This window comes from Electrophorus electricus, chromosome 3, assembly GCF_041902795.1.
Source record: "Electrophorus electricus isolate QZ-2024a chromosome 3, ASM4190279v1, whole genome shotgun sequence".
In the NCBI taxonomy this organism is placed as follows: domain Eukaryota; kingdom Metazoa; phylum Chordata; class Actinopteri; order Gymnotiformes; family Gymnotidae; genus Electrophorus; species Electrophorus electricus.
In genome coordinates, this window is record NC_137499.1 from 13,032,407 (window position 1) to 13,053,708 (window position 21,302).

The window sequence follows — 21,302 nt, forward strand, 5'->3', positions numbered from 1 at the left end:
TTGTATCATTTATATGCCTGCTAAAACTGTACTGACATGTACCCCAGTCTGGGATAGCGGTCAATACTCAGGGCAATTTTGTATGCCTGATGTTTTTAATAACTGTTAGAATCACTAAGGCACAATGTGCGCAGAGATATTTCTCCAGCTCCAGTAAATTTACACTATTCCCCTCTAGAACTATTGCATTGCTGTTTTCTTTGGCTAGAAATAGGTTTTATTTCCACACTTCTAAGGTTCAATGATTCATTAAAGATGCCTTTCCAGCTGACCACTGAATCCCCTGGTACTAATAGCCTAAAATAGCATTACAGAACAGGTGCATGCTCCAAATGTGATTCTATCTTTGAAACGAGAAGCCATGAAATATGCATCCTTTTCGAGGACAACCTAGATACAAGGATCATCTTAACAAGTACAGTAGATAAATCTAGGCCCACCAATCATGATCCCTTCGCCTTTAACAACATCACAAATTCACGGGTTTTTTTTAAATCCTACAGCAATTTATGAGCCGTGTTATTAAAGTGGTTTACATCATACGTAAGAAAAGTCGCATCCCACAGTACTACGTGCAAACGTGGCCACGTTAGTTTGGAAGGTAAGGCAGTGCTGCGCGTGTCACGGTTTAACTACCCCGGGCAGGATCCGCCCAGGAGGCAGAAGCTTTAAGCAAAGTGAAGCGCGCGCCGCCCCTCACCGAGCGCTCGGCTGTATTCTGACAGGTTTCCAAAGCCAAGGGTGTTCGCGGTAGGTGTGTGTGCTCGAAGAACTCTGGTCTTCCTTTGAGTTTGGAAAATAACCAACCCATTATTTCCTTGTACGGCCCCCAAGTCATTCCTCCGGGACGGGAATCTCGAGAAGCAAGCGCGGGCTCTTCAGGCGCTGCTTTTTAATTGATGAACTTCAGCGCCACTTGGGATTTTTTCCTCAGACGCGACAAAGGCGAGTTGAAAGGGATATTGATTTAGGAACCCGGGCACAGTGCATTTGCATCTATCTTCATCCAAGGTTTCAACACGCTCGAGCAGGACACTGTGCCACCACAGGTGTCGGGTCCGTCGGCTGCCCTATTTACTCCTCCGTCTGGCTTTGTCGGTAATCTGTAGATGGATTTTGCTTTCGGGAGGAGGAACATGCTTTTGAGTTTATGCACCTTGGCTGCTCTCGTGCTGGGACTATCCCAGTGCCTTGCCTCGTACGTGCCCTGCGAACCGTGCGATCAGAAAGCGCTCTCCATGTGTCCTCCCGTGCCAGTGGGCTGCCAAGTAGTGAAAGAGCCGGGTTGCGGCTGCTGCTTGACCTGCGCGCTAAGTGAGGGGCAAACCTGTGGGGTCTACACGGGCACGTGCGGCAAAGGATTGCGTTGTCTGCCGCGGATCGGCGAGGAGAAGCCGCTTCACGCGCTCCTGCATGGCAAGGGTGCCTGCATGAATGAGAAGACATACAAACCACTTCTTTACACGTCTCGAGGTGAGTTCTTGGCTGTATTCAACATTTAAGGTAAGAAAATAACTGTCAAATTTGTAGGTTCCTTGCATGTAATTAACACGTTTCCTGTAAGCACGCGATTAAAGGCTTTTATCTCTGGATGCGTGAATACGTGTCTGTTACGCATACGGAAAAGCACTGTGTGCTGTATTATTTTTTTGTTTTTTTTTGTTTAGTACAAGTAAGTATTTCAGCAGACCGACTACTTAATTCTATTTGCTGGAGCTGGTGGTATTAAAACTCTCCCACTTTCCTGCATATTAGCTTCACTGTCACTGTGTTGAAGTTCATTCTTAAATCAGTGCGCATATTTAGGCGATAACCCATTTACAATTTCATTTGCATCTGAAAGTCACGGCGTTTTCTTTCTTTGCATATTTGTTTTCTTTCTTTGCATATTTGGTGATTCAGCAGAATATCTCAGTAAGAGGCTGTTTCGCTGAACATGCAAAGCGAATGAACTCGCTGCTCCAGAAATGCGGCTCCCGCAGACAGAAGGAGCAGAAGGGGCGGCAGAGGTGGAGAGAGAGAGAGAGAGAGAGAGAGAGAGAGAGAGAGAGAGAGAGAGAGAGAGAGAGAGAGAGAGAGAGAGCGAGAAAGAGAGAGAGGTGGAGAGAGAGAGAGAGAGGTGTAGAGAGAGAGTGAGAGAGAGGTGTAGAGAGAGAGGTGTGGAAACAGAGAGAGAGGTGTAGAGAGAGAGGTGTAGAGAGAGATGTAGAGAGAGAGAGAGGTGTAGAAAGAGATGTAGAGAGAGAGAGAGAGAGGGGTGTAGAGAGAGGTGTAGAGAGAGGGAGGTGTAGAGAGAGAGGTGTAGAGAGAGAGATAGGTGTAGAGAGAGAGAGAGAGAGAGAGAGAGAGAGAGAGAGAGAGAGAGAGAGAGGTTACGGGAAAGGAGAGTCGGGAACAGACAACGTTTTTATCACGGAGAAGCACGAGACAGTATATGCTCCGAAATGCGCTTGAGCTGGTGGAGTTTTGCAGTAAATTAAGGAAGAAAAGCTGTAGCGCGAATGAAATGAATTGAATGAAACTGAAGTATGGGCGCTCTCTCTCTCTCTCTCTCTCTCTCTCTCTCTCTCTCTCTCTCTCTCTCTCTCTCTCTCTCTCTCTCTCTCTCTCTCTCTCTGATTAGCGCTGATTAGCCGAATGCTCTCATAACATCAATCAACAACGCAGCACGCAAACTAAGACCCGTTAGCGCACGGAGGTTAAGAAGGAGGCGGGAGGCGTTAGAGGAATGATCGGGGTGGAAAAGATCGAGGCTCTTATAGGAGATCTGCTCATCCCGTGTAACCCTCTTTCTTGGTGGTCTCTTCCGTTAATGAGAAGGAACGAGACTCGGGCTATCGGATTTGATTACTCTGGACGCGGGAGATGAGAAGTGTCTCCGGAAACAGAAGTAGGCGTTAAAAACTTTATACTGCACGCTGTCCCGAGATTACAGCACGTTTAAAACTATATATATATATATATATATATATATATAGAAAAAAGAAGCCACTTGGGCTTGTGGAAAATAAAGAGCATTATATGCAAAAAAATAAAGAGCATTATATGCAAAAAATAAATAAATAAATTATATATATATATATATATATATAATTTATTTATTTATTTTTTGCATATAATGCTCTTTATTTTTTTGCATATAATGCTCTTTATTTTCCACAAGCCCAAGTGGCTTCTTTTCTAGGGCAACTTTACGCTCGTGCACAGAACAATGAAACGCGCGTGTGGACTGTTTCTCTGGCAGGCTCGAGCGAGTTCTCCTAATAAACTTTTACAGCGAACTCGTGCACCTTTCACTGGCTCTCGCGCCTGGAGAGCGCGGGGAGTGGGTTGCAGCTGGAGACATAAAAAGAAAGACTATAAAATAATATTTGGACCATATTCACGTCACCCAATATTTAGGACCATATGCTAATTCCATAATACTCATGTCTCCTTTCATATAGGATTTTTGTGTATATGGAAGCTGTTAAAATGTTGAATTTAATATTTATTTAATGTTAATTTCAAGAAAATATACTTTGTTTTTTCTCATTCTTTTATGGCCATAACACATTCCATGTGTACATGGAATATATGCCAAATAAGTATACAAATAAATATGTAAATAAATATGTTAAAAAAAATATTAAACTAGTTATAAGATACAGGAGCAGAATTGATTATTACTTTACCGTAAACAAATGTCTAAAAAAACATTTGCTGTGTTATGCGGACTGTTTATCCACATATGTAGTAAATCTAGGCACTACAATATTCAATACAATATAATGTTCATTCACTTATTTATTTATAAATAGGTCATGTTTCATCACAATGTTAATGTAAAACTTGAAATCTAGTTACTGGACACTCATGACAGTTTAACCGATTACAGTTTCATAATCCTTTAAGGCTTGTGTCACACAGAGAGTCCTGCTAAACCAACGTTTGCAGTCTTTCCTTTGCTCTACACGCGTAGCTTTGCTGAGACGGGGTTTGTGGGTAAAGATGAACCTGCATCACCTTTAAAAAATTTCCCTCCACTTTGTTTGTTGAACTGGGAGAGAAAGAGAGAGAGAAAGAGCAAGAGAGAGTGAGAGAGAGTGAGGCAGAGCAAGAAAGAGAGAGTGAGACAGAGAGAGAATGTGAGAGAGAGCGAGACAGAGAGAGACAGAGAGAGAATGTGAGAGAGAGCGAGACAGCGAGAGAGGGAGTGAGACAGAATGAGACAGAGCGGGAGCAGTGAGCAACGCCAACCCCGAGTAGACACAAGAATGAGGCCAAGGTGAAAGGTCAGATACAAGGGAAGGTGCCTAGAGGCGCTAAAATCTGGTGCCTGGTGCAAAGTCATTGGCACGTTTCATTCTGGTCAATCACCTCCAAAAACTCTGCAGTACCATGTTTATTCAGGTGCAAAGGAGCTGCCCCTTTTCCCACTGAGACAGGCATAGTCTTCTGGTTTCAGGACTGTGCTGTAGATGACAGACATTTAGCTGATGCTTTTATGCAAAGCAAAATTACAATCATGGCTGAGTACAACTGAGCAATTCAGGGTTAAGGTTCTTGCTCAGGGGCCCAACAGTGGTAACTTGGCACTAGTGGGGCTTGGACTGGCAACCTTCCGATTACATGTCAAATACCTTAACTGCTGTAATCATTCAGCTCAGAAACACCAAGGCTCATGTTAGACTACAAACACCAAGACTCATTTAACTACAAACAGCTAAAATAGAGATAAACAGGAGGACGCAGAAGGATATATCTTGGAAATGCAGGAAATACTAGGACATTTGTGTTAATATTGCTCCTGTGCCAGCTTTGCCCTCTGAACAAGGTGACTTTATATTTTGACGCTTTGAACCCACAGACCGGCAGCTGCAAGAGGATGCCCATGTTCCAGACGTGACTGAGCATCTGCTTTCCCCCGGCAAGATGCCTCTGTTCGCACAGGACCACATCAACAACAAGAAGGCCCTGGCAGTTCACAAGGACAGGATACGGGTAGGGGGAAGGCTAAAGACCCTGGGCAACTTGGACTACTCCCCCAATGGTGCAGACAAGAACCAGCCTGAAACCGTAAGCCTCACCTATCAACGCAACTCGCTCCCTCCTATCTGGGCACCCGTGTAGAACATGCGCCGTTACCCTGCCCCAAGATCCTGTCCCCCGCCTCGGCTACAGACTGCTGTGTTAATGCAGCCTAATGTTGTTCTTCTCATGTCAAAGGGTTTCATGTGCCTGTGTGGTTCTGTTCCCAACCGCAGGGGCCATGCCGAAGGCAGCTGGATGTGGTGATTCAGAGGATTAAGGACGCACCCAGAGTTTTGGCTCTGTCCCTCTATCTGCCCAACTGCGACAAGAAAGGCTTCTTCAAACGCAAGCAGGTACGATAAAGTCACACGTAACCTCTGTTTCCGGTAGATCTTCCTTCAAGAACCTGCACAGACACTTGGGCCTAAGGCATAATAAGTAAGCGGCGAGAGATTTGAGAGTATTCCAGAATTTCTCAACCTAATCTCCACCACGTTTGTAGTGCTTGGTCAATTACTATGTCCGATAGTTTCCCTTTACTTTAAAGTGATCTAACGCGGAACTCTTTCCCACTCTTTGATTGCCCTGCAGTGTAAGCCCTCCAGGGGGCGCAAGCGAGGCATTTGCTGGTGCGTAGATAAGTACGGGGATCTGATGCCAGGTTCCGATTACACCCGAGGTGACATCCAGTGCAAGGGCCTGGGAAGCAGCAACAACAACGAGTGAGGCTGCTCCATCTCCATCCCGAGAAGGAAATTCCTGCCATATCCCATAAACTGCCAATCACCTAAATAATCACCTCTTCACCTGTGTTAGCTTGTCCTTCACCTAAGAATGGGCAGAGTTTTTTTTTTAAGTCTAAAATGTCAATTTCTATGCTCATATTGTGTGACAGCTCAAGTATCACTTGTGAACCTTTGATTCCTGTGGGACTCAGATCTTGGCAGCAGACCGCCATTATAATGTTCACAAGCTTACTGCACAACGTCTTTTTCTGATATATTATCATACCAGGAGAAAAATGGAATTATGGTTAGGTTTTCACTTCCTCTTAGTTTAAAAGCAATATTATTGCCAGATTGAAGGTCATTGTGTCTGTCTGTGTTGCAGTACTTCTCCATTGGCACTCTGCTCTTGTTTAGCACCCTGCGTACGTGTTTCATAACTCAAAGTGTGAATGAACATCATTGTTCTACCATCAGCTCCACTTCTGCTTTAGTGAGTCTCGGCAGCTGCCGATCACAGCAAGTAAGCTTATCATCTTGAAATACTTTCTGGATTTTTTGAGAATAATTTAAATTTCCGAGTTAGGAGAGTCAGTTTTTGTGGAGAACAGGCATACTCATTTTCTCCATCTTGGCAGAAGCTGGCACGAGCTCATGGAGTAAGCTTTGAGTTTAAAACATGCAAAAGTGTGGCATATTCCCGCCGCTTGACGGGAAGACGTAGCTGTTTGAATACAGGATGGGACCAAACCGCCTAGACCTTTCGCTCTCCTTGTCTGACGCTCCGAGGTCCTTGGGTTCTCGTGGAAATCTCAGTGCCTTTTACAGCTTGAATGGATTTGAATTCTGATTTACATCGAGACAACAGAGGAAAAATACTCACGCTCAGAGTAGACTTCTGCTGTTCATGTGTGCATTCAAATTCAGAGGGGCGTCAAAGGGAGGGAATATTTGTATGATAAAGAGCAGGTGTGAGGAGGAATCTCCACAGTACTTTTGACACACAAATGATCAATCCCACAATCCTTTTAGTGAATGTTTGGGGGGTTTTGTGTGTGTTAAAGTCTTTGTCAACTCTATCACATGTATGACACAAAGTGGACAAATTTCACACATTACAAAAAATAACTGATCAAAGTTGTTAGCAACCAAATGAAATTGTGTAATAAATCTCCATCCTCTGATATCAGCTGTTCTCACGGGTGTAAATATTACTTTTGAAAAGGACCCGTGTTTATTTTTTCTTTACTAAAGCCATTCTTGTCAAAGATTTGGGCACTTTAAGCGGATCAAAGGAAATCCCTTCACTGATGTTCAATGTTTGGACGCAAGATGGTCCCAGCCCGTGTGAGAGAAACTCACCGCAGCGGTTCATCTGTAGCATTTATAATAATGTCTGTTCTGCACACCCCTGTCACAGGGTTTATGTGGTGCCTATTCTAAAAACGTCAGGCAAAATGTTGATATTAACCCAAATCAACTATACTGTTGACTCCGTCTACGCACACGTACTGTGCAATGTTCATAGCAATGTCAAACGGATGATTCCTTTTGATACCTATTAGGAACATTAAGCTTGTAATTGATTTTTTATTACTTCGTAAAGATATATCAGGAAATCTTATTCAGTGTGACTAAAAAAATGTATCAAAACCACGTGTGATAAAACGTCAGATTTCTTCTGAAGACAATAGAATATCGGTGTGTGATATTTATTCACTGCATAATTTATGTACTCTTCCCTTTGTCTCTTTTGTAATTAAAAAAGCATTTATTTAAATATGGTTTATGTACTCAATAATGAGAATAAAAACGATGTGTTTGGTTCTGTCCCGGAGTGTGAAATACAAAAACAAAGGGTTTTGTTTGGTTGGTTGGTTTTGTTTGTGGCGATAAGAATGTTGCTTCAACACAGACACTTGGAAAGGGTTACAGAGTTCATAGTTACATGGTTATTAAGACTTACAACAAGCAGGTTTTACAACTGCGTGTGTTCTACCAGAATGTTTGCAAAAACATGACTGTGTGCTGTCACCTACTGGGTCACCAAGAACTCCTGGTCTTTTACCAAGATCCCCATAGATTGTGTAATCTACATCTACATGTATGTATCTATCTTTAAAAGGTGCAAAAATATTAAATAACACTGGTCTCTTTCCGGACAAAGTAGGGCTCCTAATCCGTTGCTTGAGTCTAAGTTGTTCTACCTAGTTAAAGCTGGCCATCTACACAGGTAGACGTTGTACTCCAGTTAAAAGGACAGAAGGATGTCTTTGTTGCACTCTTCTGGGTTGTCTTGAGGTTCCGAACAGGCTAAACCAGGATAAACAACATTTACACGTATTTACTAGATACTGTTTAGTATACCGTGACCGGCTGCTACACGCCTCGTGCTGCGCATGCTTGTATACATGGCAAGGTGGGAAAATATGTCATTAATAAAGTACAATAAAATGAGCTATTACTCAAACATTTTGCTTATGGCCACGATAACTAATGTGCAGGACATTTCGGCTACTTTCAGGCGTTGGATTGCTTTAGGTTCACCTGCATTACCAGTTACAAGAAAACACGTGCAACAGTAAAGTGACTGCTGGCCACTTCAGCACGAGCCACAGATTCTGAGTCGAACACAGAGGCGGTTTGCCTTTTTTTTATTATCCTCAGGCGTTCTAAGCTCTTGCACACGAACCGGGAAGATATAAGATGTAAAGGAGTGCATGAAAATTCACTCATGATAAAAATAAAATCGACGTTCAAAAAAAACCCTGCCGTTTGTCACAACGCGTGGGCACAAAGAAACAGAAAAATGTTCAAATGAGCTAATGCATTTATTACTGAAGATGGCGAAAAGGCAACTACTGAACAGCTTATGTTTCAGTTCGTAGACTCTATTGTATTATATTGTGTGATCTGAGCTAACCTGAAGTTAGCAGTGTCTCCTGCAGCTGTCAGGATATGACGCAACGTTCTACAGAACTCAACAACCACCACTACCACCACCAGAAAAGAAAGGCTAGTAATATTCATTTAATGCTGTGTTGCACATTATATCATTCTTCTGATATACTGAATTCTTAAACACTGTTCTTTTTGTATACTTACTTGTACATTCAATACGCCAGGTCCGAATAGCATGTGAAAATGATCCAAGCTTGTGGAATATGGTCATGAAAGTGCACGTGGAGAAACCTCACACTGCAAAGATGCGAGAAAAGCGCGCGCGCCGGACTGCAGCTATCAGAAACGAAAAGACAGTTTTGAGTTTAACCAACCTTTTCTACTCTTGGACATGACCACTAGGTGTCAGCACTTGCTCGGGTGTGATCACGCTGCTCTTGGGAGGATGTAGCAAAGTGTTCAGCGTACATATGCTTATTTCATAATTTCTTTAAAAACGCACGTTTACATCACTTGTGTCCTCGAGAACTACCGGTTCAGTGTAAATCTAATCTGTGTAACATCTTTGAAGCACAATAGCTGCAAATGTACTGTTGCAATGTGTAGCATATGGTATTACACATACTGTTCTTTTTATTAACTTAACTGATTCTCAGGTTTGTCGTTGCAGCACCATAGGAGCTGACAGGTAGTAAATGTCAAATCAGCGAGCATCGTGCAGATAATCTGGTAAGGCACTATAGAAGTGAATTATCAAGATATATGTTAAACTTGAAAATGTTTTACTGGGCTGTGAGCCTCCTGATTGTTCTCAGTCTTTCCTGAGAAGGAAAGGTTGTTGACGTGTTTTTCATGCAATCTGAGTTTTCCATAATCCATTAACAATGTACACCATAAACCATCTAAAAACCATGAACAATGCACACTGATGGTTTCATCACTGAGGATTCAGGGGTGTATATTAGTGACCCTTGATCCTAGCATGCAGTACTATGATGGGTTTATGTTTGGTTTATATCATGCAGTCCCACTTGTAAACACTCTTTCCGTTAGCATTTTCAGTCAAGTATGAGAATGAGTCACTATGGTAGGTGGCCGTTTTAAAAGATTAGAAGTTAGAAGAATAGCACCGAAAAGTGAAAACTCTACAGACTAACACATTGAGTTTGCAAAGTCTACACAAAGGACGTGGGATTACCGTGAGATTAGTCTCAAGGAATTGACAGTTAAAACTCAGATTGATAAAACCATCTTATAAAAGTATGCATGCTTCTGTCAGGTTTCACTCTCACACTTAATAATCTCCCATTAATCAATGGGAATCCTGGTAAGTCCTATAACACTGACACTGCTTTGAGTTATCATGTATACTATGTCAGTTCTACAAAAACACACAAACACCCTCACACACACACACACACACACACACACACACACACACACACACACACACACACATATACACAAAGCCTATCGGTAGCTTTTTGAGGGGTTTAAAACACTGATTCTTCAGGGTCCTCTGGGACCTCGGCTCTTGTTGTGGGGATCGACGTGGGTTGCAGGGCGGGATTAGTTTAGGGGAACAGGCTCTGTGTCCAGGTCGTCAAAGTACTGGCTGCAGTTGGGGTCTCCTCTCACCCGTGGCGAGGTGGGAATCGGTCTGCCGGAGTGGGGGTCCACACACCAGCACTCCCCACGGTACCCATTCACTGACATCTTACACTGAAACACAGTGCATAAATATTTAGCCCACCAAACGTGCAGGCGGCATCTTATATGGTGTCACCATGGATGCACCAGCAATACCAACAACATGATTACGACTAAAACGTCTGAAAACATGAGAATGTTTTTGACGTGAGAATTCAAACAACTTCATATGACTTGCAAGTTGTGATTATGTTATAAATCTTATATGAATGAAGTACTGGAATATCTAAGTAAATATTGAAATATTGTAAACATTGAGGCACGTGGCTGTATCTTAATGTAAAGGTTGTTGATTTAGCCACCTGTTTCAGGTTGTACTGGCCCTTTTTGTCACAGTTGGGTATGTGCAGAGAGTAGAGGTCCTCCAGAGGTCCACGGTTGTCTCGGAAAGGCATTTTGGAGATCCTCTCCAGCACCTGGTCCAGTTCCTGCTGGCACTGACTCTGTCAGACACAAGGCACAGGTCTCAGACTCATACTCTCACACTGGCCGCCTTTCTCACATGGACATTCAGCATTTACAGGGTTTCTGCTTATTGTGAGTCAAAGGAATATTTATTTATTTATTCATTTATTTAATTTATGCCGTTTAGTTGATGCTTTTATCCAAAGCGACTTACAAGTCTGATGGAACACAAGTTGAGCAATTAATGGTTAAGGGCCTTGCTCAGGGCCTCCACAGTGGCAGCTTGGCGGTGGCGGGGCTCTGGACTAATCGAGCACCTAAACACTAGGCTGCCGCTGCCCTACACTGTGGTATGAACCGCTGATGAAACGTTTTGGCCTCTGTGCAGTCTGAGAGCAACAGGACCTGCAGGACATCAGCACTGGCCTGCTGCAGTGTCCTGCATCACTCCGCTTTGCCAAAAGACAGACAGGAGTGGCCCACCCTGAGCAAACATCACATTTTGCTTCCAGTAAAAACATTGTGAAGCAGTTTTTCCCTTCATGCTCTGGGGAACATCTATTTGATGTAATTTAGTTTGTCATATGCTATTGTATGCAGAAGGGGTATAAATCTTCGTGGAGTCATCACTAGGAATATGGGACTCAGGAGTGCAAAACACAAACAATGGTTGTTACATCTGGAGTTGAGTTCGGGAGAAAACAGCAGCCACTGAAGGAGTGACGCGGGATATGTACAACACCTCACACACACCGATGAGAAGCGGCAGGCTGTTTCCACACAGAAAACCACAGGCCCCTGGGGGAATGCCCCGGGTGCAGGGGAGGGAGAGGAGGTTAAGATCACCAAACATCATGGTGTGTGAGTGATTTGAATGTAAAATCTGATTTCTGTCTGTAAGGCATCCTTGGGTTTGAGAAAGATGCTAGATCAATATGAATAATAATAAGAATAATATCTCACCACATGAGACACAAGATGGTTGTGACAGTGAATGCAATTCATTTTGTAAACATTACAATGAAGAGCAAATGTAGTAGACCACTTTTGAGCTCTGAACGTGTGTGTGTGTGTGTGTGTGTGTGTGTGTGTGTGTGTGTGTGTGTGTGTGTGTGTGTGTGTGTGTGTGTGGGTGTGTGTGGGTGTTTGTGCGTGTGTGTTGTTTAGGGAGACGGACATATCTCTGCTTCGAAAGACCTCAGCTACTTTTCTTAACAGTCCTTCGGAACAAATCAGACATCCCAGGCCTGTAAACGGGTCCGTACCGGGTCATATTTTACAAACTATCCAGATGACATCACAGCCAAGGCCCTCAGCCAAGCCCATAAACCGAGATATTTAACCCAAACCACATGCAGAGAGGAGCCCGGTTAAAACACCACACACTCAGTGACTTTTGGGTCAAGGCAATATTTCTTAAGGTAACACTTAAACAGGAAGCTAAACATATTTGATTAGTGGCTGCCGAACCTTTTCTGTAGATATGAATAGCCCCCCACCACCACCACCGATACACGTACACGTCTTTCACTTCATTTGTCTTGCTGTAGCCCACCCCACCCATGCAATATCTCTGTGCCCCCTTAGGGGGCGCCCCCACCCCCCCACTTTCGGGAACCATAGGAAGTTTCGGGTGAAGGTTTTAGCATTTTCAGGTACTGCATTAATTCTTAGTGCTTGTTTCCAGTGTGGCTATGGGAGGCCAGTTTAGAAACTACCTGACAAAGGGGACGTAAAAAAAGAAAAGAAAAAAAAGCTGATTGTTTGAGAGGTTTGTTTAACAAAATTCACTCCAAATGAGCAAAGAAAAAATTGACAAAAAAAGTCACACAACTTGTAATCCAAAGTTTGAAATTAGTCACAACGACTCACACATGTATGTACATGTAATACAGCCCCTGTAAGAGCCATTTGTTACCATGGTACATGCACAGCGTACATGCTTGTCTCTGACCAAGGCGTGGCCTCTCAGGTTGTTGACACGTTCCACGCACGTTCCCCATGCTGCGGATAACACCAATCCGTCGTCTTCCTCACTTACCAGCTTGGCGCGGGGCACTTTGCCCTCTTCAGATTTGTACTTCATCTTGGTCTTCATCTGGTGGCGGTGATGGATGACAGCGCTCTCCTTAGGTCCCATCCACTGGCTGGCCTTGGTAGGCTTCCTGACCGGGGGCAGTTCGGTCTGGCCCGTCTCCGAGAGCTCCAGGACCTCGCCTATTCGGCGACCAAAGGGACACTCTTCATAGGAGAACACCATATAACAGCAAAACAAAAGAACATCAAATTCCCACAATAAAACGTGCCCCTACAACCCTGAGTGAACCCTGAAGCATGTTGGCTTGGGTCTGAAGTTAGCAGTGTCTCCTGCAATCTTGGCTTGGATCTCCGGTTCCTGTTACAGGGCCACCTGTCAAACTACATCACACGGGCCAGTGTAGGCCCGGCCTGCTTCTACACACCAGAACTGCGCAAACAAACAGAGCGCCCGGCTGGAGTCGTTCCCTCTCCCGCCGTGGCCTGTGGGGCCTCCGCACCCACTCGCCCCAGCATGGCAGGGGGAAGACAGCGTCGGCCCCAGCGGGCGAGGGGGTTAGCAGGCGCGGGGTTATTTCTGCATTACACAAGAGCGGAGTGCATGTTGGGGGGAAGGGGTGAACGTCTGCTCTGCGTGCCCACGGAGAGCGGCTCCGAGTGGAGGCCGTGCATACCGTTCTAGCAGGAACGCTTTCCTCCTATTCTCCTGGTGAGACGGAGGTTGCTGGAGCGCTGAGAGATTTGCCAGGCAGGGGAAGGATGTGGGGGTCACATGGGCTTTAGGGCTTTGTTTTAAAGGGAAGCAGGTAAGGAGGGAAAATGCTGTTATTGTAAAGCCTAAGGCCGGCCTCCTCGGCCCGCGTAGCACTGGATCACTTCGCTGTGTTAGTACGCTGCGCTAACCCGATCGGACGCGCGGCGATATGGACCGGTTGTGCACACTGAACGAAATGGGAGACGTCTGACTTATTTCCACTGCGTCCACGTTTTTGGCCTGCATCGCACAGCGAGAGGACGCGGCCTTGAATCATTAATGAACGTGCAGTGGCTCTTAGACGTGATTCCAGACGATGTCTCCCTGTAGAGTCCCTTCACCTCCCCCCCACACGCCGTAAAACTCAATCGCTTCACAGAGCTTCATGCATAAAAGCTGTTTCAGTTGCTAATGTTACTAAAGAACTCTGTGATCTGTATTATTGCAGTTGTATTTATTTATTTACCTCGAGGAAAAACATTGTGTTTTTTCTGATATTGTTCTCCACATTCCACATGTCTGACTTTAGGTTCCTGAGAACTTCCTCCTGACTTACATGCCTGGACGACTCCAGAAAGCAGCTGTAAGTTCATCCGAGCTTGTCTTCTGTTAGGGCATTACTGCAGCACTGTGCGTCTTTGCCTACTAATGTTATTTGGTCTTATTTTCTATGTCAAATCCATTTTACTGCATTCTTATTTACTGTATGTACAGTGACCTTGTGTATCGTGAAAGGTGCTTATAAATAAAATTTCATTATTATCATTATTATTAGGGGGAAAAGGGGGGAATTTGTATTTGACCCAAACCGGCTCTGTTTACAGAAAACATCTTACAGTGGGAATGAAGAACCTTCTGCAAGGTTCTGAGTCCCAAAATGCTGAGCATGAACAGACACATATAACGAACGCTCTGATGAATGCATGGACACACACAGCTCCCTCCTAGTCTCCTCACACACATCACCTGGTCTAGCACAACCTTCCGGACTAAGATCATATAAGAAAGAAAGAACTGGGGAGAAAACCACTTCTGTCAACACGCTTCTCCTGCAAGGTGAGCCTTGAGAAGTGTTTGGACCCGACCTCTTCAGAGAGACATCGGGCCGGGGTGTTCTCTTTGAAGACGGCATCCCAGCAGGTCCTGCAGAAGTCAAATGGAGTCAGGTGTGTGTAAGAGACAGACTGCTGGGCTTCTGTTTGGCCTCCATTACATAATCTCTTTTCCACCGCAGGCGCGACACATTCCTGCTTCTGAACCACGGGGTGGCTCACTACAGAAAAGGGTGAGCAGCAGAGGGTGGAGGCCACGGGCACCCAGCCTGTACCCCATGCCTGCCTCCATTCACAGCAGAAAAATACTTAACATGCCATCTGGGTTTAAGCATGAAATGTTCTTTGTGGGGATTTTTTTTGTTTTGATTTGTTTTGGGATTTTTTTTTTTTTTTTTTGGCTTCCCGGATATGCAGTTGTGTAATCTGTTCTTGGAATTATTTTGCTAACCGACTTTGATTACCTTTTTAGCCGAATATGCACTGTGCCATGAGTAGACGTCAGATCATGTTGGTCTAATTATGACAATGAATGATCCAGATTCTCATGTACAGATGAGTAAAGTGATGTCCACTTCTAGATACATTTTACAGATGAGTAAAGTGATATCTAGTTTTAGATACTATTCTTTTGATAGTGTCCAGTAATCTGATACTGTCCAGTAATTTGATAGTATCCAGTAATCACTGATAGTGTCCAGTAATGTGATAGTGTCCGGTAATCTCTGAAAGTGTCTGGTAATATCTAATAGTGTCTGGTAATCTCTGATAGTGTCCGGTAATCTCTGATAGTGTCCGGTAATATCTGAAAGTGTCTGGTAATATGCATCCTGCATTAGTTTTTAATGTGAATGCTTCCATAAACTTCATTCAGACAAGCCCGGTCATGTATATTTGCTTGTTTGTTTATCCATCGGATGTTCTCCGTTGTCAGTTAGATAAATATGTGTTTTGAGTGATACTTGTGTTTTGAGTGACTCTTTTAATAGTTCAGAATAACTTTTTCTATGGAGAAGTCCACGATGTGAGTGCCTTGGCTCCCGAAGGATCAGTCGAGCGGAAACATAACCTGCTTGTGCAGCTCCAGAACCACAGGTGATCAGTCTGATCATGACGATGACTCCTTGAGTAGCTCCAGAACCACAGGTGATTGGTCCGATCATGACGATGACTCCTTGAGTAGCTCCAGAACCACAGGTGATCGGTCCGATCATGACGATGACTCCTTGAGTAGCTCCAGAACCACAGGTGATCGGTCCGATCATGACGATGACTCCTTGAGTAGCTCCAGAACCACAGGTGATCGGTCCGATCATGACGATGACTCCTTGAGTAGCTCCAGAACCACAGGTGATCGGTCCGATCATGACGATGACTCCTTGAGTAGCTCCAGAACCACAGGTGATCGGTCTTTTCGTGCTGCTGATTTTTCCATGAGCCCCATGATGAATCGGCGTAGTGTTGTGTGAGGTAGTGCTCGGGGCATTGCTGCACCCACAGTCTTAATCGCAAGCAGCTTGTCTCGCTGCATTCTGCTCAGCCTGCGCACAAATCCCTGGCACCACCCGCCAGACCTTAACAGAGCAGCCCGTGAACAAAACTTTCCCCTCTTCTTTTGTTTTTTCCCCTCCCTGTGTGTCTCTGATCCTGTTGGCCACAGGAACGCTGGCGATGGATCTATTCCACTGACTTTGCGCTGACTGACTGTATAGTCGAGGATAATGTCGGAGCTTCGTTCGGAAGGAGTTAGACGTTAAGGCGCTGGGCTTGGCAACAGAGCACACGCTTGCACACGGGGAGACTCCTGGGCCTGCTCTTACATGAAGGGAATGACAGTGGGAATTAAGGGATTCAGCAAGAGTACTACAGGCAATCTGGGACACGCCTGACATGACATCACGGCACAGCAGTAACGCACCATATACGAGCTCAGCGATAATTATATAGCAATAAACAAATCATCGTATGTGAAATGATCGTGTGTCTATTTGTGCCAGGACTTAAGAAGAGAGCTTGTTCTTCCAGTGTAACTCTTGCTCATGCGATTCTCTCTCTCTCTCTCTCTCTCTCTCTCTCTCTCTCTCTCTCTCTCTTTCTCTCTATTTTTTCTCTCTTACACTCCCTGGGATTCACCACATATGTGGTGCACACGTGCATGTTTTGAAATATCAAAAACACAGGTGTTTGAATTAGCTTTTAACATGCTGACCGGGCAGCTCAACCTTGCTGGTAGAGAACTGGACGTTTTTGTGGGTCACTAAGTAATAGAAATGAATCAGGACTGCAGTGTTAAGGAGGCAGGATACAGAATCGTGATTACTGAGCTGAGCAGCCACAGCTTTTCTCTACTAAACGAGCGTGTCATTATGATCCTGCACCGAGCGATCACATCAAAAAAACGAAACAAATAAAAACAAACGACAAATTCCATTTCAATTCCTAACACCACAGCCTGCTAACCAACCAAATTGCACTAGAAATCCCCCACACACTCTAAGCCCAACACACACTCTTACCCCCACAAACACTCTAAACCCCACACAATCCAAACCCCACACACTCTAAACCCATCACACTCTAAGCACCACACATGCTTACACCCTACCCCCACACACTCTAACCCCGCACACACTCTAAACCCCACACACACTCTAAACCCCACACAATCCAAACCCCACACACTCTAAACCCCTCACACTCTAAGCACCACACATGCTTACACCCTACCCCCACACACTCTAACCCTGCACACTCTACCCCCACACTCTAAGCCCCACACACTCCAACCACCGCACACACTCTATGCGCAACACATACTCTAACCCCCCACACACTCTAACCCTCCAATCCCTCAAAGCCCCACATATGCTAGCCCCACACACTATATCCCCACAGTCTACCCCCCCACACACTCTAACCCCCCAACACACTCTACAGCCCCCCCAGTCTGTCATCTTCCCCCATGCTCACCCCCACTCTGCCCAGTAACATTTCTGACATTGTTTGTGTTATCTCCAAGCTGCTGCAGGAAGCTTGGGAGTTGATTCTGGAGCTGTCACGCTAAGATTCTGGAGCCGACACGCTACGATTCTGGAGCTGTCACGCTAAGATTCTTGGCATCCAGGTTTCTAAGCTGCCCAGGGGAACGGCAGCCTCGGCGGCTCTTGCAGAGAGCAGGGGGATTATTTCGGTGTGTTTTTCAGGCAGCGTTTCCCTCAGCCCTTTAGGCGCGGCTCACGAGCGCTGTTTACTCCGGAGCCTCTTAGCCGGGGCTGAGGCGCCCACGGCTTTTCGCTCCTTTGTGGCAGCAGAGAACACAGCGACCCTTACAGCTTCCCTCCGGGTGGAGACCACGCCCGCGCTGAGAGGCGGAGGTGCAGGTGGTGCTGCCACTCTGATCTCCACACCCAACGCTTTCCTTCATTTGCTCCTTTCGGTCTGAACCAGGCATTTGTGAGAAGCATCTTTTTCTTCTTCAATTAAAAAGATACACACATATCTGTGTTACATTAGAAACTAATCCAGAAAAATTCAGGCCTTATGTCTTAGGTGAAAACTCAGTAACTGAGGTGGATTGTCTCTGTTGTTATAAACTGTAATAAACAAAAAGAATCAGACAGAACATTTAAAAACTGGCAGCAAACTCGGTTATGCTGACCTTCTCGCTCACACTACACACGACACAGCTTCACGCTTGTGTCCAAAAACATCTGTTTGCTTTTGTCAGACAAACATGACATCTAAGGAGAATAAACAGTTTACCCAACTTTCCCAGTACATCATTTACACACTGTAGGTGCTGTGAAATGTAAAATAGAATTTGATTAGGCAAACATTCAGATCTGTACGAAACAGGCTGTGCTCAGACCTAAATCAGAGCTGTTCAAAGCATAAGCTGAACATATATCAGATCTGGTCAAAACATAGGCTGGACTCAGACATATATCAGATCTGGTCAAAACATAGGCTGGCCTCAGACATATATCAGATCTGTTCAAAACATAGGCTGGACTCAGACCTGGCTGGACTCACGTAAGCCCTTAAGGCACCAGAACAGCCTTAAACCTGCCTGGTCTGCCTTTCACAGCAAGTGCAAATGTTGTTCTGTTTCTTTCTAGGTCTGTCTTTCTGCCCCTCTTTATCTCTGCCTCTCCTTTTCACGCTTTCTTTCTGTCTGTCTGTCTGTCTGTTCCAATTTTTCTCTTTCTCTCTGACGAACTTTGACCTCACTAACACGTCCAGGCCCATCCTTTGACACACGCTGTGAAAAATTTATGGCAAGATGGGGTCAAAGGTTAAAGACAGGGTTAAAGGGCAGGGTCCACCTCGCTAATCACGGGTGAATTCCAATAAGGCTCACTCTTTTCCTCTAGAAATAGACAAGGTCTATCAGAAGGCTCGACGGCGTGGCAGAGACTCCACAAGCAAAGAATGTCCAAAGACAGCGAGCTAGTCTGAATAAACGCGCGCCCGTGTGACACGCGTACGCGGAATTACTTTGCATTAAAATGCCTAAAACATTTAACAAAATAAAAATTGGCTTGGTCGTTATTTTTATAGGGACCATGGTAGGGCATTGGGTATTGAACGCTCAATAAAGACAAATTATCAGTAAAAGTGGAAGAGTTACGTAATGAGATTATATCAGTAACTCTTTTTAAATCGGCGTTTAAGTTTTTCTAACAAGAACAAATGGGTACAAGAGCAAGAACGCTTATTTTACTTTGTGACATTTTGATATTTCGCAATACGTTTCGCTTGTCACCGCCACTACACTTAATGTCCACCAGAACGTGAACAAGGAGAAAGTATAAATTGGGTTATATTACAAAAGACTGATTATGGTAGATTATGGCAAAGCTACATGTAATAGGCGATGTTTTCAGCACGCAACAAAAATAACTGTTTACCTAGTAGAGATGCCCGCAAAATCTGTAACGGCTAATTCGCGCATATCAGCGTTTGGTCGCTACGCTCTGAATGCAGAGACTCGAGCGCTTACCGCTGACTTCCACGCTTCCCGCGAGCTCCGCGTCCACTTTGCGTCCGCACCGCCCGAGGCCCTGAACCAGCTGCTCCAGCGGAAGGTCCGAGTCCGGCTTAGGGTAGCATCGCAGACCGCTGGAGCACCGCGGAGTGTACACGCCGCAAAGCTCGCCTTCTTTCCGGGCGCACACCGGACAGCAGCCGCAGCCCGGCTCTCGCACTATCTCCGCGCAGCTCTCCGTGAGCGCCGCGCAAGCATCCTGGCGCTCCGCGGTGCAGCTGGGGCAGCGGAACACCATTTCTGCGCGACTGGCTCCTGGAAAAGCTAGCAATGCCACAAGCAACCCGCAACTCGCGTACAGGATCATTCTAGCCATAGGTAGAAGCGTCAGGGTGCTGCAACTTCAGGTAAAGAGAAACTGCACATGCGAACAGGTGAAGTGGAGCGAGGCTTCTGCAGGATCCTATCAGCGCGCGTATGCTGCTGACATCACAGGGCATGACAGGCGCACGCCGCAAAAACTAAGGACTGCAGTGCCGGCCGTTCATATTCCATCTTTATCTAGCTTACATTTACACTTATACAATGTATTAATTAATGTATAGTATAAAGATAAATGTATTAAAAGAAATATTTATCATTCAGAGTCTGAGATGTGTTATTCTTTGTTAGCATTATTTTAAAATTAGCAACAACAGAGTCGTTTGTAATCTGAATCAGGTCGAAAAAATTATTTTTAAACTGTCTGGCTTTTATTTTATGAGTAAATCTCTGGGTTATTAGGCTAATAAATTGAATCGCACTCTGGAAAACGGGTCTCGCGCACCAGTTTTTCTGTTCGCGAAACTCCTCTTCAAATCCTTACGCATTTCCCACATCGAGAAGAATGCGACATGGCAAGAACAAACAAACAAACAAACAAAAAACAAACAAACCCGGGACTTCCAAAGGGGAATTCAGTGTTGTTATGGACATGGCTAGCCCTCTGCACAGACCCTAGGCATTGTCGTATAGTTCAACCGGTAAGACTACAGCCAAATGTCTCTCAGCAGCCTATTGATTTCAGGGGCCAGAAGCCGAAGTATCATGCTTACCAACCAAACAAGCTCTCATTAACCCGTCTGGGGTAGAGGCCCAGCTCTGTTGTCCCGGAGAGTAATCGTTGTTTATTTAAGGGTGCAGAAATTGCCCCACCCCCCCCCCCCCCGCCCCCGCACGTAAGACCGTTGCGTGCGGCGGTTGTCCAGGAGACATAAACGAGGATTGTTTCTGCTGTGTGGGTACCGTCTGATTTCAGGGCTGTCTTTCGCTTCGGAGAGTGTTATGGAGGAAGGGCACTTCTGCAATGCCAGCCTGTCTGGGGTGGGGGCATCGTGATGGAGCTGGGGTGTTTATGCATGACCTCATATGTCACTTTGAAAAAAGGAAGCACTGAAGACCGGATCCACCGTCCTGTAACTGGTGCTGGTATTCTCTGGCGGGTGTGTCTTAGATAATGTCGTTAATACCCAGAGTATGTCCACTAAGAGCAAATTATATCAAAGGCATTTCTGTGTAAACAAGGCAGACGAGATAAATGGTACCTGAAGGTTGATGCCCTGTGGAGCCAGCCTGCCGTATGGCTGCGGAGTTAATTAACCTCTTTACGGGGTCAGTTCCTCTTTAGACTTGGCAAAAAATGTACAGTTATCTAGTGATTCATTCTGTTCCAGTAAAGC

General features: G+C 45.1%; 2 protein-coding genes across 4 annotated transcripts; one reads left to right on the plus strand and one right to left on the minus strand.

Annotated features, from left to right (window-relative positions):
- The first annotated feature begins 570 nt into the window (after positions 1-570).
- igfbp5a (insulin-like growth factor binding protein 5a) lies at positions 571-7,563 on the plus strand. 2 transcript variants are annotated; one of them, XM_027020143.3, is made up of 4 exons: positions 571-1,473; positions 4,850-5,058; positions 5,247-5,366; positions 5,605-7,563. In XM_027020143.3, the coding sequence occupies exons 1-4, from the start codon at positions 1,110-1,112 to the stop codon at positions 5,737-5,739; spliced, it is 828 nt and encodes a 275-aa protein (XP_026875944.1). In that variant the 5' UTR covers positions 571-1,109; the 3' UTR covers positions 5,740-7,563. The 2 variants fall into 2 exon arrangements, with proteins under 2 accessions (XP_026875944.1, XP_026875945.1); XM_027020144.3 differs by lacking the exon at positions 571-1,473 and adding an exon at positions 2,624-2,890.
- An 814-nt stretch (positions 7,564-8,377) lies between these two features.
- Positions 8,378-20,127, minus strand: igfbp2a (insulin-like growth factor binding protein 2a). Of its 2 annotated transcripts, none has more exons than XM_027020145.3 (4): positions 19,600-20,127; positions 12,796-12,995; positions 10,652-10,792; positions 8,378-10,361 (listed from the first exon to the last, which is right to left on the minus strand). In XM_027020145.3, exons 1-4 carry the CDS (start codon positions 19,958-19,960, stop codon positions 10,209-10,211), a joined length of 855 nt encoding a protein of 284 aa, XP_026875946.2. In that variant the 5' UTR covers positions 19,961-20,127; the 3' UTR covers positions 8,378-10,208. The 2 variants fall into 2 exon arrangements, with proteins under 2 accessions (XP_026875946.2, XP_026875947.2); XM_027020146.3 differs by having other exon boundaries at positions 12,796-12,971; positions 19,600-20,121.
- Between the last annotated feature and the right edge of the window lie 1,175 nt (positions 20,128-21,302).

Excerpts from the sequence above, each read along its gene's own strand:
- igfbp5a (XM_027020143.3), top strand. The coding sequence starts at position 1,110 with ATGGATTTTGCTTTCGGGAGGAGGAACATGCTTTTGAGTTTATGCACC. Across the intron at positions 1,474-4,849 it reads ACTTCTTTACACGTCTCGAG|ACCGGCAGCTGCAAGAGGAT; the intron begins GTGAGTTCTTGG and ends TTGAACCCACAG. Across the intron at positions 5,059-5,246 it reads ACAAGAACCAGCCTGAAACC|GGGCCATGCCGAAGGCAGCT; the intron begins GTAAGCCTCACC and ends TCCCAACCGCAG.
- igfbp2a (XM_027020145.3), bottom strand. The coding sequence starts at position 19,960 with ATGGCTAGAATGATCCTGTACGCGAGTTGCGGGTTGCTTGTGGCATTG. Across the intron at positions 12,996-19,599 it reads GGGAAGCGTGGAAGTCAGCG|AGTGTCCCTTTGGTCGCCGA; the intron begins GTAAGCGCTCGA and ends TCTCCTATGAAG. Across the intron at positions 10,793-12,795 it reads AAGTGCCCCGCGCCAAGCTG|AGTCAGTGCCAGCAGGAACT; the intron begins GTAAGTGAGGAA and ends TGTGTCTGACAG.